Raw genomic sequence first — 19,380 nt, forward strand, 5'->3', positions numbered from 1 at the left:
TCAAGAGAAGCCTATGGACAAATCCTTCAAATATAACTCAAGACAACCATTAGTCCATAGAGATTGTCATCAATTACCAAAACCAAACATGGGGGCACCGCATGTTCTTTCACACGTCTCCTCAATAAGTCCCGTGGACTTATTGAGTACACGGTAAGCATGAGAGTTTGTAGCATAACCAACAAATATGCCCTCGTAAGCTCTAGCCTCAAATTTAGACAACCGAACACCTTTCTTGAGAATGAAACACTTACACCCAAACACCCGAAAGTACTTGAGGTTGGGCTTGTTAACGGTGAGTATCTCATATGGAGTCTTGTTCAAGCCCTTGCGGAGGTAGAGCCGATTGGACGTAGGACACGTGGTGTTGATGGCTTCGGCCCAAAAGTTGTATGGAGAGTTGAACTCCGCCATCATGGTCCTTGCCGCATCCATCAACGTCTGGTTCTTCCTCTCTGCGACACCATATTGTTGAGGGGTATAAGGTGTAGAATATTGATTATTGATCCCCTCATCACTAAGAAACTCATCCAAGGTGTAGTTCTTGAACTCGGTGCCGTTGTCACTCCTTATTGTCAAGATCTTTGCATCATGTTGATGTTGAGCTTCATTTGCAAAGTCGATGACAGTCTGTTGAGTCTCACTCTTCCTCTTGAAGAAATATACCCAAGTGTATCTTGAATAATCATCCACAATCACCAAGCAATACTTTCTACCTCCAAAACTATCAAAGGATGGAGGCCCAAAGAGATCCATGTGAAGGAGCTCCAAGGGTCTCTTCAAGTAGATGATAGTCGTGGGAGGGTGAGCCTTCTCATGAAGCTTTCCTTCGATACAAGCACTGCAAGAATGTTCTTTGGCAAAACTAACATTTGTTAGTCCACGGACATGATCCCCCTTGACAAGACTTTGCAAAGATCTCATATTGACGTGGGCTAAACGGCGATGCTAAAGCCATCCCACATCAACTTTAGCCATTAGGCATGTCGCGGTCTTAGTGGGTCGCTCCGAAAAGTTAATCACATAAAGACCATTCTCGACATGCCCAACAAAGGCTACTTTAAGAGTCTTGCTCCACAAGAGGGCCACGGTATCAATATCAAAGAAAGTGACAAAGCCCATGAGTGCAAGTTGACGAACGGAAAGTAGATTGTAAGCAAGGGACTCAACAAGCATGACTTTCTCAATTGTTAGATCATGAGAAATGACAACCTTGCCAAGACCCAAAACCTTAGAAGACGAGGCGTCACCCCACTCGACGTTGGTGGGCATAGAAGGGATCTTGTGCACGTCCACCACCAAGTCCTTGCTTCTGGTCATATGATTTGTTGCTCCACTATCGAGCAACCATGATCCCCCACCGGAAGCAAACACCTACAAGAGATCAATGTTTGGTTTTAGGTACCCATTTTGTAATGGGTCCTTTGATGTTAGTAACAAGGGTCTTAGGAACCCAAATAGACCATTCAATGTACTCATAAGGAGAACCAACAAATTTAGCATAAACATGCCCATCACTAGCACGGCACAACACATAAGAAGGGTTAAAGTCACCGGCTTTGTTGGACGGGGTGGCATTGCCCTTTTTGACATCACCACCCTTCACATTGTTCTTCTTCTCCTTGGGAGAACCCTCTCCCTCCTTCATAAAAGTTTGCTTGAGAGGGGGAGGTCGTTTGGTCTTGTCATTATTCTTCTTATTCTTGGACTTGGGTGCAAACCCAACTCCCTCCTTGGACACAACTTCCTTTTGATTACTCAAAAGGTCATTGAGGTTCTTCTCACCTTGTATGCACGTCACAAGGCCTTTCTCAAGTTGCTCCTTCAACTTGGCATTCTCCTCCACAAGATGCACATGCTCACAAAACGTGTTAGTGGCATTTGCATTATCAATTAATACCATATGAGGAAAGGTGGCTTTTTCCTTGGTTAGCTTCACTTGGAGTTGATCATGAGACTCCTTGAGGCTAGCATGAGCACCCTTAAAGACCTTGTGGGCCTTGTCGAGTAAATAAAACTCCTCCTTGAGTCTAGCATGGTCAACCCCAAGTTTAGCCTTCTCGGAATTTAGCACACGAGATACAACAAGCGCATGATCAAGATCTTTCTTTAATTTAGCATGGTCATCGTTGTGTGACTCCTCAAGAGCCAAACGATGCCCACGCTCTTCCTCAAGAGCATTAGAGAGATCTGATATCTCATCGGCATAGTCACGACTATGACCTTCCATCTTAGAGATGGTTTCTTCATGAGCCTTGATCATGTCATTGGCTTCACCAAGTTGTTCCAAGAGAGCAACGAATTGCTTCTTGGATTTGCCCTTGAGCTTACTCATAAAAGACTCAAATTCATTCACTTCCTCATTAGACCCCTCACTTTTATCAATGCCATCCGTCAAGGAGGGATTACTAATGATGGTGGTTTTGATGTTGGGGGTTACCTTGTTGGTGGATTTAGCCATGAGACACTTGGCGGTAATGTTCTCATTGGGTGAGTCGAAGAGGGACACTTGTGGAGTTGTGGCAATGTCAACGGAGGCCATGGCCATGGCTTCACTATCTTCATCGTCATTGTCATCCTCATGATATTCTTCTTGAACCACCAACCCTCGAGTAGGAGTCTTTTTGGTGAAGTTGTTCTTGTTGGGGAAGGACTTGGCTTTGTCTTTTCGGATGAGCTTGCCACCATTGTCTTACCGCTTCTCGTAAGGGCAATCCACAACAAAGTGGCTCACATTGCCACAATTGTAACATGTTGTCACACGTTGCTTGCCCTTGAACCCACTTGAGTTGTTCTTGTTGAAGTTGGGCCTTGTGTTCTTCTTGCTCTTGCCTTGAAGCAAGAGCCATGTGCTCATGATAATCATATTTTGTATCTTCGGGGTTGCACTCCTCATCTTCCTCTTCTTCCTCTTCTTCCACAATGACCTTGGCCTTTAAGGCAAGGTTGGGCTTCTTTGCCCTTTGAGAATGCAACACCGCGTTGTTGGCGGTCTTGTCCAAGATCCTCATTGCCACAAACTCATCCAACACTTCATTTTAGGTCAAGGAGTGGAAGTCCGGTCTTTGACGGATGACGGAGGACATGGCCTTGTGGTAGGGCATCATTGCTTTGAGGAACTTGCACTTGATCCAATTGTCATCTGTGTCCTTGCTCCTATGATCTTGCAAAATCATCGGCTTCATCTTGCACCACTTCATAGTTGGAGCGTTGAATGCTTGCGCTTCCCTTATAGAGGGAAACAACACAATGCTATGCATCTTTGGCCATGGCGAAGGGTCGAAGATGAGGGAGATCTTCAGGTGGAACTGCATCTTGGATGATGAAGAGAGCATTCTCATTGAATTGATTATCCATGGCTTCTCTAGGGGTGAAGTTGCTTCGGTCATGTGGATAGAAACCTTCTTCAATGATTCTCCAAAGATTAGTATTCACATGATTTAAATGATGCTTGAAGCGATAAACCCAAGAATCAAAGTCCTCATTTTTCACAATCTTAGGAGGAGGGCCGGCATGATTTAAATGAGTAGAGGGAATCGGTCCACCATAAATTGGAGGTTCCACATGGGCAAAGATGTCGGTGCCTTTTCTACCACTAGTAGAAGGACCCTTTTCACTAGTAGCTTCCCCCTTGTCGGAGTTAGCCTCCGTCACCTTGTTAGTGGGATCACCCACTTTCATCGGCGAGGTAGATAGTTTAAGTCCTTCTAAGAATTTATTAAACATGCTTTCAACCTCGGTTGTCATGGAGGTTTTCAATGTTTCCAAAGCCACATTTAATTCCTCGCGAGAAACCGCGGTTCCCCCATCGGCCATAGACGAGCTCGGATTCACACCGGAGTGCTCCTCCCCACCGTCTACGGTGTCAACCATACTCTTCGGACGGCAAAGTCCTTAATAAAGAGATGAGGCTCTAATACCAATTGAAAGGATCGATATAGTTGACTAGAGGGGGGTGAATAGGCAACTAACAATTTTTAGCTTTTCTTTACCAAATTAAACTTTGCATCAAAGTAGGTTGTGTAGATATGCAACTAGGTGAGCAACCTATATGATGCAACAACAACAAGCACACAAGCAAGCAAAGGATACCACACAAATAAGCTTGCACAAGTAAAGGCATGAGATAACCAAGAGTGGAGCCGGTGAAGACGAGGATGTGTTACCGAAGTTCCTTCCTTTTGAAGGGAAGTACGTCTCCGTTGGAGCGGTGTGGAGGCACAATGCTCCACAAGAAGCCACTAGGGCCACCGTATTGTCCTCGTGCCCTCACACAATGCGAGATGTCGTGATTCCACTATTGGTGCCCTTGAAGGCGGCGACCGAACCTTTACAAACAAGGTTGGGGCAATCTCCACAACTTAATTGGAGGCTCCCAACGACACCACGGAGCTTCACCACAATGGACTATGGCTCCGCGGTGACCTCAACCGTCTAGGGTCCTCAAACACCCAAGAGTAACAAGATCCACTAGGGATTAGTGGGAGGAATCAAATTTCTCTTGGTGGAAGTGTAGATCGGGGCCTTCTCAACCAATCCCGAGCAAATCAACAAGTTTGATTGGCTAGGGAGAGAGATCAGGCGAAAATGGAGCTTGGAGCAACAATGGAGCTTGGGGTGGAAGAGGTGGTCAAGTAGAGGAAGAAGACACCCCTTATATAGTGGAGAGACAAATCCAACCGTTATCCACTTAACCAGCCCGCGACCTGCGGTACTAGTGCAAGGGCTCACGGTACTACCGTGGTACTACCGCTGCTATGGCAGGAGCTAGCCCAGGCCTGAACCGCAAAGGCTGAGGGCGGTACTACCACTGACGCGGTACTACCGCTCCCCCTTGTGGTACTACCGCAAGGCAGGATTGGACTAGCCTGGGAAGGGCGCGGATGAATAAAAATACATCCGTGCCAACTTCCGCTGAAAATCAAACAATGCAAAAATCCGACACGGTACTACCGCACATGGCATGCGGTACTACCGCGCAGGGAGCGGATGTAAAAAATTACATCTGCCCCTACTTCTGATCATGTTGTTCTGCCAGACCAGGACTCACGGTACTACCACACGCATGGGGCGGTACTACCGCATAGGACGCGGATGTAAAAAATTACATCCGCCCCTATAGCCGCACGAGCGGCTGACTCTGGTCTGAGGCCACGGTACTACCACAAGGGCGTGCGGTACTACCGTGGGGGCCTGTGATACTACCGCTCCTAAGAGCAGTACTACCGCATGCCTCAGAACAGCAACACTAGGAATCCTTCTCTTTGCATATATATGAAGAAAACGGAGGATGCTCCAAAGCGCAAAGGGAAAGGCAGTGCAGAGGGAGTAAACGTGTACGTGATGATTCCACCTGAACCTTTTCAACACAGACCCCCTCTTAATAGTACGGCATTCCTACGACTCAAATCCACCGAAAAGAAACGTAGAAAAACACCATCTTCAATAGTCTTCGAGGGGCACCAAACCGTCTTGTGCCTAGTGACGAAACGTCTGAAAAACTCAAGGCACACGATTAGTTCGCAAAAGCATTGTCATCAATCACCAAAACACCTTAGGGATAAATATGCCCTTACACTAAGTGAGATGCTCTATGATATATTTGTAACGAAAACTGCAAAAGACTGAGATTCTTGGAATATATTTAAGTTAAAAGGCATTTTTACTACTATGTTGCAAATAGGACGTTCCGGGATCTATAGCACACGAGCTCACATGCTTTCTTTTTTTCAGAAAGAAATTTAGTGAGCATCGGCGACGCATTTCTGAAAAAAAGACATTTACTATCTCTTCTATCTCCTAAAGAATGGGTTGGCGACGAAGTATATTAGGACATGAAGATGCTATTTGATTAGAAGTATGTGTCATTAATATACTATTATACTTTTAATTGTAGGTCATAAATACGTACATAAATTGCATGATTTTTACGGAGCATGTACAAGTAAGGTCAGGTGGAAGTGTGTTCTTAGAAGAAGCAATGTAAAAATAACATTCTACATACAAGAGATGTAATTGGAAGAAGCAATGTAAAATAACATTTACTATACTCCAGGCCTTATTTTTTTACTTCTCCATTTGTACCATCCCGCAATTGGAAGAAGCAATGTAAAAATAACATTCTACATACAAGAGATCAAGAACAAGAACTGAAATTGCTATTACCATTACTTGTGATATAAATAGTGGGAACTATGAATCAACTGTTTTGTGGTACCTGGAAGAGTTATTGTCCATCATTTGGTCAGGAAGTGTGTTCTACTAAGTGTACAAACTCAAGCTGCATGAAAAACAGAGGAATGGGGACAAAAGCCTACTTGAGGATAGATTGAACTGACCTCTGAAAATAGTCTGGTCTATTGCAAGCCATTATGACAACAGTGGCGACAGAGAGATTAGGTTGATCCTGTAGAGCACGTATGCGAGCTGCGAACTCCTTCCCAGAGTGACTTGATGACGCACTGGATCTCGATCCAATTCGATATGCTTGCTCCCGAATTGTGTCGACCAGCTCACATCTCGATCTCCTCTGGGGCAGTAGGATGGAGGCGGCAGAGTCGATCCAGGGAAGATCCGCGGGGTTGGCGGCGAGGCAAGGCCGCGGTGGTGAGAGGAGGGGGCGGGGCGAGGCCGGGATAAGGGCTGGCGGGGCGAGGCCCTGGAGGGGATAGGAGGAGACGGGGCAAGGTCCTGGAGGGGATAGGAGGAGACGGGGCAAGGCCGTGGTGGTGGTGGTGGTGTGGGTGGTGGTGGGGGGGGCGCCGGCCCGGGAGAGGATGTGGTGTGCTGCATAGTAGGCGCTGTGCTACAGAGGAGGCGGCTGGCGGAGGAAGAAGTGAGGAGTGGAGAAAGCAAAGTGATAGTGTACTGGAGAGACCGAGATAGTGGTAGTACGACGGGTTACATCCTGTTGCTCTTTTTCTATTTTACTTTTCACCAGCTGCTCCTTATTAGTGTTTCTTTGGTTGCTTTTCTCTCTTTTGCAATCTGACCTCTGGTTGCTTTTCTATCACCTAATTACGCCACCTAGATTAAATAGTACATTGACCAAATGGATCATCGGCCGTGTCTCTTTTGTTTAATTTTTGTATCCATGATCGACAACGGGTTCCTCTAAAAATAAATATGCATTCACAAATTCATTTTTTTATTGAAAACCGTTTTGTTCATTTGATTTATATAAAAAATATATTGGTTTAGAAATTTAGTTATTTTATTGATAGTCTTTTTGGTCATTTGATTTATATTAGCGGCAAACATTGTTTAGTTCTTTTTTTATCGAGCGTATCCGGTATGATAGTGTGGTTCAGTCATCATCATTTTATGATACTATTTTTTTATTAATATTTGTGTTATTAAGCATAACAAAATTTCTTTATCATCAAGGTGGTCTTGTGGTCTCTGCATGTTAAATTACATGGAGTATTTCACGGGAGATAGTTTGTCCGACACTCCTGAACAGATATATTTTGCATCGTATCATGATACTAATTATTTTGTGTTGTATCATTATTTGAAAACTAAGTCTTATTACTACTTCACTTTAGGTTCACATGACAGATTTTAGAACAAAATTAGTTGTGATTGTAGTCAACTCGGAATTCAATGATGACGATATAAGAAACCGAGACTTGGATGATGATGAAACCAACACAGATTCCACTGATTGTATGATTGTCGAAAGACCTCCTAACAAACCTAAAGCATCCAACTCATCGTCACAAGTTGAGCTCATCTCGCAATCATTTATCCTTTCGCCGTCTGTCACTCCAACAAACAACGACTTAATAGATGAACTTTGCTTGTTCATCAGCATGATTGATGATGTCCCAATGCTAGAGTAAGACACATTTTTGCAATTCATTTTTGTTCCTATTACTCTTGTATAATGACAGAATTCCCATTTCACAGGAGCGAATGGGTGAAAAGCTCGCAGCCTTATCCTATTAGTTTAAACTTGAGACAATTAAAGAACATATTAAAAAATGATGAGTACATGGATGCTGATTGTTTTAACATGGCTGTGAGGATACTAGCGTGCCACGACGTCCAGCTTGCTAGAGATGTCCCAGTACACTATCTGGATCTACGATTTTGTGTAAGTTATTTTAATCACATCTTACATTTTGCCACATTCTACTAATATTTTCTTACAATATTGTTGTCCATGTCCCACTATGCACGAGTCCCAAGTCATCGTGACGGTATGGACATTGCTATGTTGGCACAATTGTTTGATAGCTGGTCTGACAGCAATGAGTATCATATCTCAGAATGTGGTATGGTAAGATTTAAATTCAAATTTATTGTTTATTTGGTCATAATGAATGATAATGATTGATGTTTTTTTTTAGAATGACTACCCAAATAGTTACACAGAGGTGTTACATTCAGATAGCATAAGGCCGCTTAACTGCTCGGGGACGTTTGCAATCAAAAACAAATCATCGTGTTGCCTTGCTCTAGCGGCTAGCTCGTGTGCCAGTTGATTGCATTCCTTGTGTATGTGTTTGATACTGACCGACTCAAAAACAGCCATAGCATCTTTGATCTCGCATATAATCTGAAAGCAGTCCGAGCGATTTGACCACCCCTTCTCCAGTTCCTTGGCAATCAGTACATTGTCTGTTTCTAATATAACTAAAAGAACGCCCGTGCGTTGCAACGGGGCCACATTAACTTTAAGAGTTCAATATTACTACATTGGCGACTTTTTTTACCATCAAATCTTCACACACACAGAACCACACTCTCCCTCCCTCTTCCTCACTCTCTATCCCCGTCTCCCTCTCGCTCTAACACACACACATATCCATCTTATTGGGTACGGGACCATAATCCATCTATTTCACACATACACGCTAGTGCATAACAATATGGATTATGTGTATTATATTTGCCACCAGAATTGAGGGAATTAATTTCATGTAAATCGACCAGCCACAACTCCAAGAATACGCGGACGAGGTGGGGTTCGGGTCGGCGTCGGCGCCGTCCAGCGCGGGCCACGGGCCCGCTTTCAAATGCACGTGCAATGCACGACTTCACAAATATTATAATCAGATATGAGAAATCACATGCATAGAAAAGACATTCTGATAGCAATCCAAATACCATACTCAATTGAATACCTAACCTGAACAATACTCTTATTTCTATGCGCTAGAAAAAAATGGAATAGCAAAGCTAAGTATGCCTACATACGCTCAGATTATATATAAGAATCTTGGGTGAACAATTGCAACAAAGCACTAAGCAGCGATAAATTTAAATAAAAAATCCATTAACTATGCAGGCAGCAGGCTTGTTACAACATAGAGAGATAGAAAAATGTCACCTCCAGTAATGTAGCGCAAAGGAGTGGAACGAAGCATGAATGAGCGGTTGCCTGTTCTTCTCCATGTACATGGATCAGCAGTAGAGGCCAAGTATATAAGTACTTGACCGAACTCCACTCTTCGTGTACGGAGAGCCATGTCACATTCTCGCCGCTGCAGCATGGGAGGACGGCTGGTTCACGTGACCCTCCAGCTGGGGGATCCATGGTGGCTGACCGTCGAGCTCGAGGCAGAGAAGTTGAGGGCAGTAGTGGCGAGATCCATGCCAGCCAACCGGGCGAAGAGGAGGTCGTCGGGGAGGGACACATCGGCAAGATCCGGTCACCATGCGACCTGAAGAGCAACAGTGATCTCCACAAGCTGTAGGCCGACGGCGTGCTCTATCCCCTGCGATGGGGTGACCATGGTGGTGGCCACAGCTCCTCATGCTCGCCTCGATCTCGGCGACACACCCTGAGTGTAGGAGGCAGCAACGACCTCGACGAAATCATGGCCTCCATCCCGGAACGCAATCATGTTGCTCTAAATAAATGGATTCAATCATGTGACTCTAATTAATTTGGATTGTTATGTGCACACTAAGCGGGGTGCAGTTAGGAAAGAAAATGTTTTCTAATTAAAGTGATTGAGTGATTTAAGGTAAGGTTAATTAATTTAGATTTGATTTTTAGTGATTGTTAGTAAAGTATGATGCGTCTTTAAAATCTTTTATTTGTTTCCTTAAAATCTATTATTTGTTTCTTAAAGAAATTTGCAATAATGGAAGGTATCGGTTGATTTGGATAAGTTAGTAAATTTAGATCCGTGATTGCGTGCACGTTTGGAAAGTGCTGATTTGCAAGGAAAGAGCTGAGGGGTAAATAAACCGGTGGATAAAAAACCAACATCGAAAAAAATATACGACGGTTAACCTACGAAAAAAACCGGACGAAAATGGTGGGACGAAAAAAACCTGGAAGCGAGACTACCAACTGCTTCATTAGGAGTAGAAATCTTGCCATTAAAAACCGAGGACAACGGCTGGAGACCAACCAACATTGCCCGTCCCTCCGCTTCCTCAACAGACCTGCATATCCTAGTCCGGCAACTAACGGACATGAGAGCCAATCCTCTGTGGTCCCTTGCAACAGCTCCAACACAAGTTTCACCAGTTCTCGCACTGAACGCCGCATCTGAATTTAGTTTGACACTCCCAATCGCTGGTCTCTCCCATCGATTCTGATCAACAGTGGGTTGGATAGGTGAAACAGCTGACAGTGGAGCGATCCTTTTGTCCCCGACACCATTGGTAGACAGCACCAGGTTCCTCAGCTCTTCCTCATAATTCGCAAGGAATGTCGCGAACCTCGATACTGGTTCTTTTCCATCACTATGCACGCAATTTTCACGCAAAAACCAGGCTCGCCACAGTAGTAGCATGATTTTAATTCTGGTCTCAGTATCATGCTTATCTAACAAAATATGATTGATCTTTCTAAATGCATGTATGTATTATTGTAGATTTTATGGTTTGTCCTCGTGATATTCTTGGGTTATTTTTATTGTTTGTCTTGGACCAACATAAAAAAGTTGTCTCTATTTTGGACTCGCTTTCAATACCCACTTTCGGAAAGCATATACTTGAAACTATGGCCAACAATCTAAACCTTGCACTCCAAGCTGCAAACCCTGCCTTCAAGGACGACATTTTGATATGGGGATGCAAAGTTCCTGTTGTTCCCACAAACTCATACGGGTACGAATCCTATCAATACATCACAATCTTAATTGATTCATTCAGCTTGCATGTAACATTTCATACATGCAGTCCCCTGTCTGGTTATTTGGTTTTCAATTTAATGCACTCATGGCACGATGGGACGCTACATTTTCCAGTACCCAAGGTAAGTATTGACACCATGCTCATTTCTACACACGTTACACATTTTTTTAATAACAATGTTATATAATGCATATGTGGGATGATTTTGAACTAAGGAAGCGATTTTTGGTTCATAGTTTAAAGTATGAAAAGAATGAAGTTTTAAACAATATCCCCGTCTTAGAACGAAGCATCATAGATCGGATCAAAAGATGGACCTTCCAGAGAGGATCATCATCAAATAATGATTACTAGATAATGTTCCTTAGTTGTTATTTTTAAGTATTTTTGTAATAAGTAACAATTACAATATATTTATGTCATCGTTAATTTTATGTGAAGACACGTGTATTGGTCGTGTGTTATATGTGCGGGTTTTTTCATATATTTTTTGGAATTTTGGGATCACAACATTTCAACAATGGAAGTCTTTCACCGGTCAAACAAGACTTATGACTTAATCTAAAATAAATTATTGCATTCAAATCATTGTGCGTGACACGCATTTAAATGTTCTGGTAAAAACAGAGATGAAAGTTCATGTTCTTAGTATATTTTATTAGGATACGTGCGTTGTACGTGCACACTTACTATTATAACCAACAGTTAGCTATACTACTAAACCATGCTCTCAGGAGTAGTAAGAGAAAAGAGAGAAAGGATTAGGAAAAATGAGGGCCTGGTCCGCGTCGCACCGCACGCTATGTTGCGAGAATGTTAATATTACGATGGAAAACCGAATGGTAAAATTGACGCCTCCGTCATGCCATGAAATCGACTAAATGCCCGCCTGCAGAGGCGACCTCATACGCAGCAGGCGGAAACTGAACGATGCCTCATTTCACGTTCGATTTCCAGAATCTGTTGACTCTGTCAACGTTATCCAGTCTTGCCGGAGCTGCAGGTGCTTTTACAGAGCTGACTCCATTGACCTGATCATTCATGGCTTCACGAAGCTACCTACAGCTTGACTGGTTCTTCCTGCAGAATCACAGTTCACTGTTCGTCAGCTTGAATTGAGCTGAACTCCTGTCTCCTCATTTAGTACGTTGGCGGACATCACATCACATCAGCGGTCGCAAATCGGCAGCAGAAAAGAAGGGGACATCAAGGTATAATCATCATCAACTCAACCGCCAATGCCGACCGATCGACAAGGGCGAGACCGCGAGAGGGTCCCGTCCGCCATGAAAATGGAAACCAAGCGGAACGAAACGGGTGCATGCATCTGCATCTGTGCGACGATCCTCCCCCACGCATGGATTCCAGATCCTCGGCAATCAATCCGCTGGAACGGGCGCCGATTTTAAAGCCACATGTGGCAATGCTACCCGGATCGGAAGGCGTTACATTGCGCGTTCTAGGCGCGACACCAAGGTTCAATAATGGGAGCGGCACGGCAGCACGGCAATCCGCCGCGCGAACGGCGAAGAAGAACAAGAGCGAAACTGGCAAGATTCCCCTTCACGAACGGGGCTGCAAGAGAGCACGCGGCATTCAAGGCTCCCCATTGCAGCCCGGCCTACTGCTCCCCAACTCCTCCATGCCACATTTACGTCCGCCCTCCCACTCTTCCTACCTTGCTTCAGCACGGCACCACTGCCAGCGCCAGGCCCATAAATTCGATATCCATCGCAGGAGAGGGATGGGTCGGAGTTTGGAAGCGCACGCCAAGGATAAGGTAAGTGCAGGCCCTCGTACGCTCGTACCCAAGGCAACGCCTCCGAAAGGTAAACTCGATCATGCAGTGATGTAGTATATGTGCAGCTAGTAAATAAAAATGCAAATGTATAATGTAGTATATCTCCTTATCAACACGGAGATGGTAGTAAACTATTTCCGATACATTGACTTATTGTCAAACTCGTAGCAGTACATTTTGGTTCTTTTTTTCCTTCAATGGAGATACAGTAAAGAGCTGAAATTAACAAAAGAGAAGAGGTCCGGGAGAACGGGAAGGAAGAATAGTAAATAATAAACAAGAGAGAAATGGGAAAAAAGAAGTACGCTCGCGATCGAGGACCACGATTATACGTTTATGAATGACCGGAAGAAATTAAGCCCTTTGTGCCGGGGCGCAACCACCGGCCGTCGGTGTCGCGCCTCACATGCGCGCGTCAGACAGATCCGGCATATTTAACGCCGCCACCGCGGCTGCTATTACGCCGGCCGGCCCAGCTGCGGCTCCGGCCAGCCGGCCGTGTCCTCCCCGACGTCATGGGCACGAGCGCTCCGGCCGATCCATCGGACCGATCAGGTTTAGCACCGAGGGAAGCACACACCAGACTGACTGATAGTAGAAGAAATGCATGGGGCATATAGTAGTTGTCTACAGATACAATGGAGAAAGAAAGCGACAGAGAGAGACATCCTGTTGCAGACCGCGAGACGTTGGTTGGTTAATGCTTGAGCACCTCCGGGATGTGGACCGGGTAGCGGCTGACGCAGTTGGCCCACGGGCCCTGGGCGTCGCGCGCGGGCTCGATGCACTCCCATGCCGCGCTGTTGCACTTGAACCCGGAGCCGAAGCCGATCATCCACACGCGGTCCCCCTTCCGCATGCGCCCCTTGGCCTCGATGTAGGCCAGCTCGTACCACAGCGAGCTGCTGGACGTGTTGCCGAACCGGTGCAGCGCCATGCGCGATGCCTCCACGTGCTCGTCCGACAGCCCCAGGCTGTTCTGCAGCTCGTCGATCACCGCCCGCCCGCCCGCGTGGATGCAGAAGTGCTCGAACGCCATGCGGAAGTCGGGGAGGTACGGCTTGATGCTCTTGTTGTTGAACACCCGCCGCGCGATGAATGACAGCGCGAACAGGAGCTGCTCCGACGCCGGGAGCACCAGGGGCCCGATCGCCGTGATGTTCGCCTTGAGCGCGTCGCCGGCGATGGTCATGAGGTCCTTGTTCAGGTTGATGCCACGGTGCCCCTCGTCGTCCTCCTCCTGGTACACGCACCGGTACGCGTTGTCTTGCGCGCCGGTGAGCGTGCGCACCACGCGGGAGAGCCTAAAGCGGGCCTTGGCGCGGGACGTGGACAGCAGCGCCGCTGCGCCGCCCATGCGGAAGAGGCAGTTGGGCAGGAGCATGGCGCGCTCTTTGCCGACGTAGTAGTTGGGCGTGATGGTCTCCGTGGACACCACCAGCGCGTGCGAGCCCCGCGGAGCGACCTGCAGGAAGTTGCGCGCGAGCCCCACGGAGACGAGCCCGGCGCTGCACCCCATCCCGGAGAGGTGCACGTTGCGGATGTCGCTGCGCATCTTGTACTTGCGGATGATCATGTCGGTGAAGGACGGGATGGGCGCGAAGAGGCTGCAGTTGACGACAAGGAAGTCAATGGCATCGGGGCTGATGCCCGTCTTGGCGAGCAGGTCGTCGACGGCGGAGAAGATGACGAGCTCCACCTCCTCGCGCGAGGCCTCCAGGTTCCGGTACGGCGGGATGAAGTGGTGCGCGGGGGGCAGGCACGTCTCCTCCCCGAGCCCGGACCGCTCCAGCAGCCGCGTCATGAACCGGACGCTGCGCTCGTCAATGGAGGCCCCCTCGATGAATGTCACCAGCTTGGCGTGCTCGAGGAACGTGCCGAAGGGGACGCGGTGGCTGGGCTTGGTGCGGAAGCAGGCGTAGTCGACGAGGTACACGGAGCGCGGCCGCATCATGAGGTACAGAATGCCCGCGGCGGCCGGGAGGAACGCGGCCAGGAAGACGTGCACGGGCCGGAGCGCGTGCATCCTCGCGAGAAGCTCCTCCGGCCCGACCCGCGCCGCGCTGACGACGCCCGCGACGGCCAGCGGCACAGCGAGCACGGCGAGGAAGTTGTTCACCACGTACTGGTACGCCGGCTTGAGGCGCCTGAGCTGGGGTGACGAGGAGCTCATGCTGTCCGCTGCCGCTGCGGCTTGCACGCACGCGTGAGTGAGTGTGTCACTGTGTCTGCCGCGCGCGTGTACCGATCGACTGGTGTTGAGTTGAGTTCGGGAGAAGGAGGGAAGCGGGAGCGGGTATAAAAAGGAGGTTAAGAGCGCGTTGGTGGGCCATGTTGGTCTTTACGAGCACAGGCTGCTAGCGCTCATGGGCTTTTGTTCGCCGATAAATCTGATGATGGCGATAAGATAATTGATGTTGCTAATCCAGGACCATGCTTTGGCCACCCTCGGTGACAGGACAGCTTCGTCGTTTCAATGCATTTGCGGCCCCCATGTTTAGTGTCACTACTATAGAGTACTAACTATTCTCCCACCAGACCACTAATCATAGATCGGTGATAGATCTCGGGGAACATGGAGGCTGGAGAAGTAAGAGCACCGACATGTAAATAAAACAAACAGATCATTTTTCCATTCTTTTGGAAATACAGCAGGGCAAGTTCTTTTTTTTTTAGAACCGCCCTCTTGGCATTTATTTAAATAACCGCCCTCTCAGCAGGACAAGTTCTTCAACTTTTTTAAATATAAAACAAGTAGAGATTTTTCCCCCCTATAAGTTGATTCAGACAAATGTCCCATTGGTGGCCCCTTAAATAGAACAAGTAGAATTTCTTTTCAGAAGCACTAAAAATCTAACATCGGATTTTTATGAATGGCAAATCTGACTTTTTTGTGGCAATTTATATTAGCGTGATGATGATAAATTTAGTTTGTAATCTCGGCGATTTTCTAACAAAAAATAAAGTAAGACATATTTATCATGCTCGTCAACTAAACTTGTCATCCTTAAATGAAAAACATAATTTGCAATAAAAAATGTTTGATTTGCCATTATAAAAAATTGTCGGATTTATAATGGAGTACCTTGTTTTTTTCTTTTTTTTCCTTAGAAGTACAGGAGAGCAAATTGATTAGAGCAACCCCAATGGGGCGACCCAAAGGACGGCGATTTCATCCGCTTTTTGTCCGTTTGGGCCAGGCGTCCGCCCTGTTTTAGATATGGGTCGGCAGGGCACCCAACTGAAGGAAATATGCGCTAGAGGCAATAATAAAATTATTATTTATTTCCTTATTTCATGATAAATGTTTATTATTCATGCTAGAATTATATTAACCGGAAACATAATACATGTGTGAATATATAGACAAACATAACGTCACTAGTATGCCTCTACTTGACTAGCTCATTAATCAAAGATGGTTATGTTTCCTAACCATAGACATGTGTTGTCATTTGATTAACGGGATCACATCATTAGGAGAATGATGTGATTGACATGACCCATTCCGTTAGCCTAGCACTTGATCGTTTAGTATGTTGCTATTGCTTTCTTCATGACTTATACATGTTCCTGTAACTATGAGATTATGCAACTCCCGTTTACCGGAGGAACACTTTGGGTGCTACCAAACGTCACAACATAGCTGGGTGATTATAAAGGAGTACTACAGGTGTCTCCAAAGGTACATGTTGGGTTGGCGTATTTCGAGATTAGGTTTTGTCACTCCGATTGTCGGAGAGGTATCTCTGGGCCCTCTCGGTAATGCACATCACCATAAGCCTCGCAAGCAATGTAGCTAATGAGTTAGTTACGGAATGATGCATTACGTAACGAGTAAAGAGACTTGCCAGTAACGAGATTGAACTAGGTATTGGATACTGACGATCGAATCTCGGGCAAGTAACATACCGATGACAAAGGGAACAACTTATGTTGTTATGCGGTTTGACCGATAAAGATCTTCGTAGAATATGTAGGAACCAATATGGGCATCCAGGTTCCGCTATTGGTTATTGACCAAGAATAGTTCTAGGTCATGTCTACATAGTTCTCGAACCCGTAGGGTCCGCACGCTTAATGTTACGATGACAGTTTTATTATGAGTTCATAAGTTTTGATGTACCGAAGTTTGTTTGGAGTCCCGGATGTGATCACGGACATGACGAGAAGTCTCGAAATGGTCGAGACATAAAGATTGATATATTGGACGACTATATTCGGACACCGGAATTGTTCCGGGTGTTTTCGAAGAAACCCGGAGTGCCGGAGGGTTACCGGAACCCCCGGGAGAAGTAATGGGCCTTATGGGCCTTAGTGGAGAGAGAGAGGGGCAGCCAGCATGGGCCGCGCGCCCCCTCCCCCTCTGGTCCGAATTGGACTAGGAGAGGGGGGCGGCGCCCCCCTCTTTCCCTCTCCCTCTTCCCCTTCCTTTCCCCATCCTAGTAGGAGTAGGAAAGAGGGAGTCCTACTCCTACTAGGAGGAGGACTCCTCCTCCTTGGCACGCCCACAAGGGCCGGCCGGCCTCCCCCCTTGCTCCTTTATATACGGGGGCAGGGTGGCACCCTAGGACACACAAGTTGATCTACGTGATCGTTCCTTAGCCGTGTGCGGTGCCCCCCTCCACAATATTCCACCTCGGTCATATCGTCGCAGAGTTTAGGCGAAGCCCTGCGCCGGTAGAACATCATCATCGTCACCACGCCGTCGTGCTGACGGAACTCATCCCCGACAATTTGCTGGATCGGAGTACGGGGATCGTCATCGAGCTGAACGTGTGCTGAACTCAGAGGTGTCGTACGTTCGGTACCTGGATCGGTCGGATCGTGAAGACGTACGACTACATCAACCGCGTTGTCATAACGCTTCCGCTTACGGTCTACGAGGGTATGTGGACACACTCTCCCCTCTCGTTGCTATGCATAACCATGATCTTGCGTGTGCGTAGGAATTTTTTTGAAATTACTACGTTCCCCAACAGTGGCATTCGAGCCAGGTTTTATGCCTAGATGTCATATGCACGAGTAGAACACAAGTGAGTTGTGGGCGATACAAGTCATACTGCTTACGAGCATGTCATACTTTGGTTCGGCGGTATTGTGAGATGAAGCGGCCCGGACCGACATTACGCGTACGCTTACGCGAGACTGGTTTTACCGTTACGGGCACTCATGCTTAAAGGTGGCTGGCGGGTGTCTGTCTCTCTCACTTTAGCTGAATCGAGTGTGGCTACGCCTGGTCCTTGCGAAGGTTAAAACAACACTAACTTGACGAACTATCGTTGTGGTTTTGATGCGTAGGTAAGAACGGTTCTTGCTAAACCCATAGCAGCCACGTAAAATTTGCAACAACAAAGTAGAGGACGTCTAACTTGTTTTTGCAGGGCATGTTGTGATGTGATATGGTCAAGACGTGATGCTATATTTTATTGTATGAGATGATCATGTTTTGTAACCGAAGTTATCGGCAACTGGCAGGAGCCATATGGTTGTCGCTTTATTGCATGAAATGCAAACGCCCTGTAATTGCTTTACTTTATCACTAAGCGGTAGCGATAGTCGTAGAAGCAATAGATGGCGTAACGACAACGATGCTACAATGGAGATCAAGGTGTCACGCTGGTGATGATGGTAATCACGACGGTGCTTCGAAGATGGAGATCACAAGCACAAGATGATGATGGCCATATCATATCACTTATATTGATTGCATGTGATGTTTAATCCTTTATGCATCTTATCTTGCTTTGATTGACGGTAGCATTTTAAGATGATCTCTCACTAAATTATCAAGAAGTGTTCTCCCTGAGTATGCACCGTTGCGAAAGTTCTTCATGCTGAGACACCACGTGATGCTCGGGTGTGATAGGCTCTACGTTCAAATACAATGGGTGCAAAACAGTTGCACACGCGGAATACTCAGGTTAGACTTGACGAGCCTAGCATATAACAGATATGGCCTCGGAACACGGAGACCGAAAGGTCGAGGGTGAATCATATATTAGATATGGTCAACATATTGATGTTCACCGTTGAAACTACTCCATCTCATGTGACGATCGGACATGGTGTAGTTGATATGGATCACGTAATCACTTAGAGGATTAGAGGGATGTCTATCTAAGTGGGAGTTCTTTAGTAATATGATTAATTGAACTTAAATTTATCATGAACTTAGTCCTGGTAGTATTTTGCAAATTATGTTGTAGATCAATAGCTTGCGTTGTTGCTTTCATATGTTTATTTTGATATGTTCCTAGAGAAAATTGTGTTGAAAAATGTTAGTAGCAATGATGCAGATTGGATCCGTGATCAGAGGTTTATCCTCATTGCTGCACAGAAGAATTATGTCCTTAATGCACCGCTAGGTGACAGACCTATTGCAGGAGCAGATGCAGACGTTATGAACGTTTGGCTAGCTCAATATGATGACTACTTGATAGTTTTGTGCATCATGCTTTATGGCTTAGAATCAGGAC

The 19,380-nt window shown here is 46.3% G+C and overlaps 1 protein-coding gene across 1 annotated transcript; it reads right to left on the reverse strand.

Annotated features, from left to right (window-relative positions):
* Positions 1–13,022: 13,022 nt before the first annotated feature.
* Positions 13,023–15,166, reverse strand: LOC123161291 (3-ketoacyl-CoA synthase 6). The gene has a single exon (XM_044579137.1). The coding sequence runs from the start codon at positions 15,072–15,074 to the stop codon at positions 13,599–13,601; it is 1,476 nt and encodes a 491-aa protein (XP_044435072.1). The 5' UTR covers positions 15,075–15,166; the 3' UTR covers positions 13,023–13,598.
* Between the last annotated feature and the right edge of the window lie 4,214 nt (positions 15,167–19,380).

Source organism: Triticum aestivum, chromosome 7B (genome assembly GCF_018294505.1).
Source record: "Triticum aestivum cultivar Chinese Spring chromosome 7B, IWGSC CS RefSeq v2.1, whole genome shotgun sequence".
NCBI classification, from domain to species: Eukaryota; Viridiplantae; Streptophyta; class Magnoliopsida; order Poales; family Poaceae; genus Triticum; species Triticum aestivum.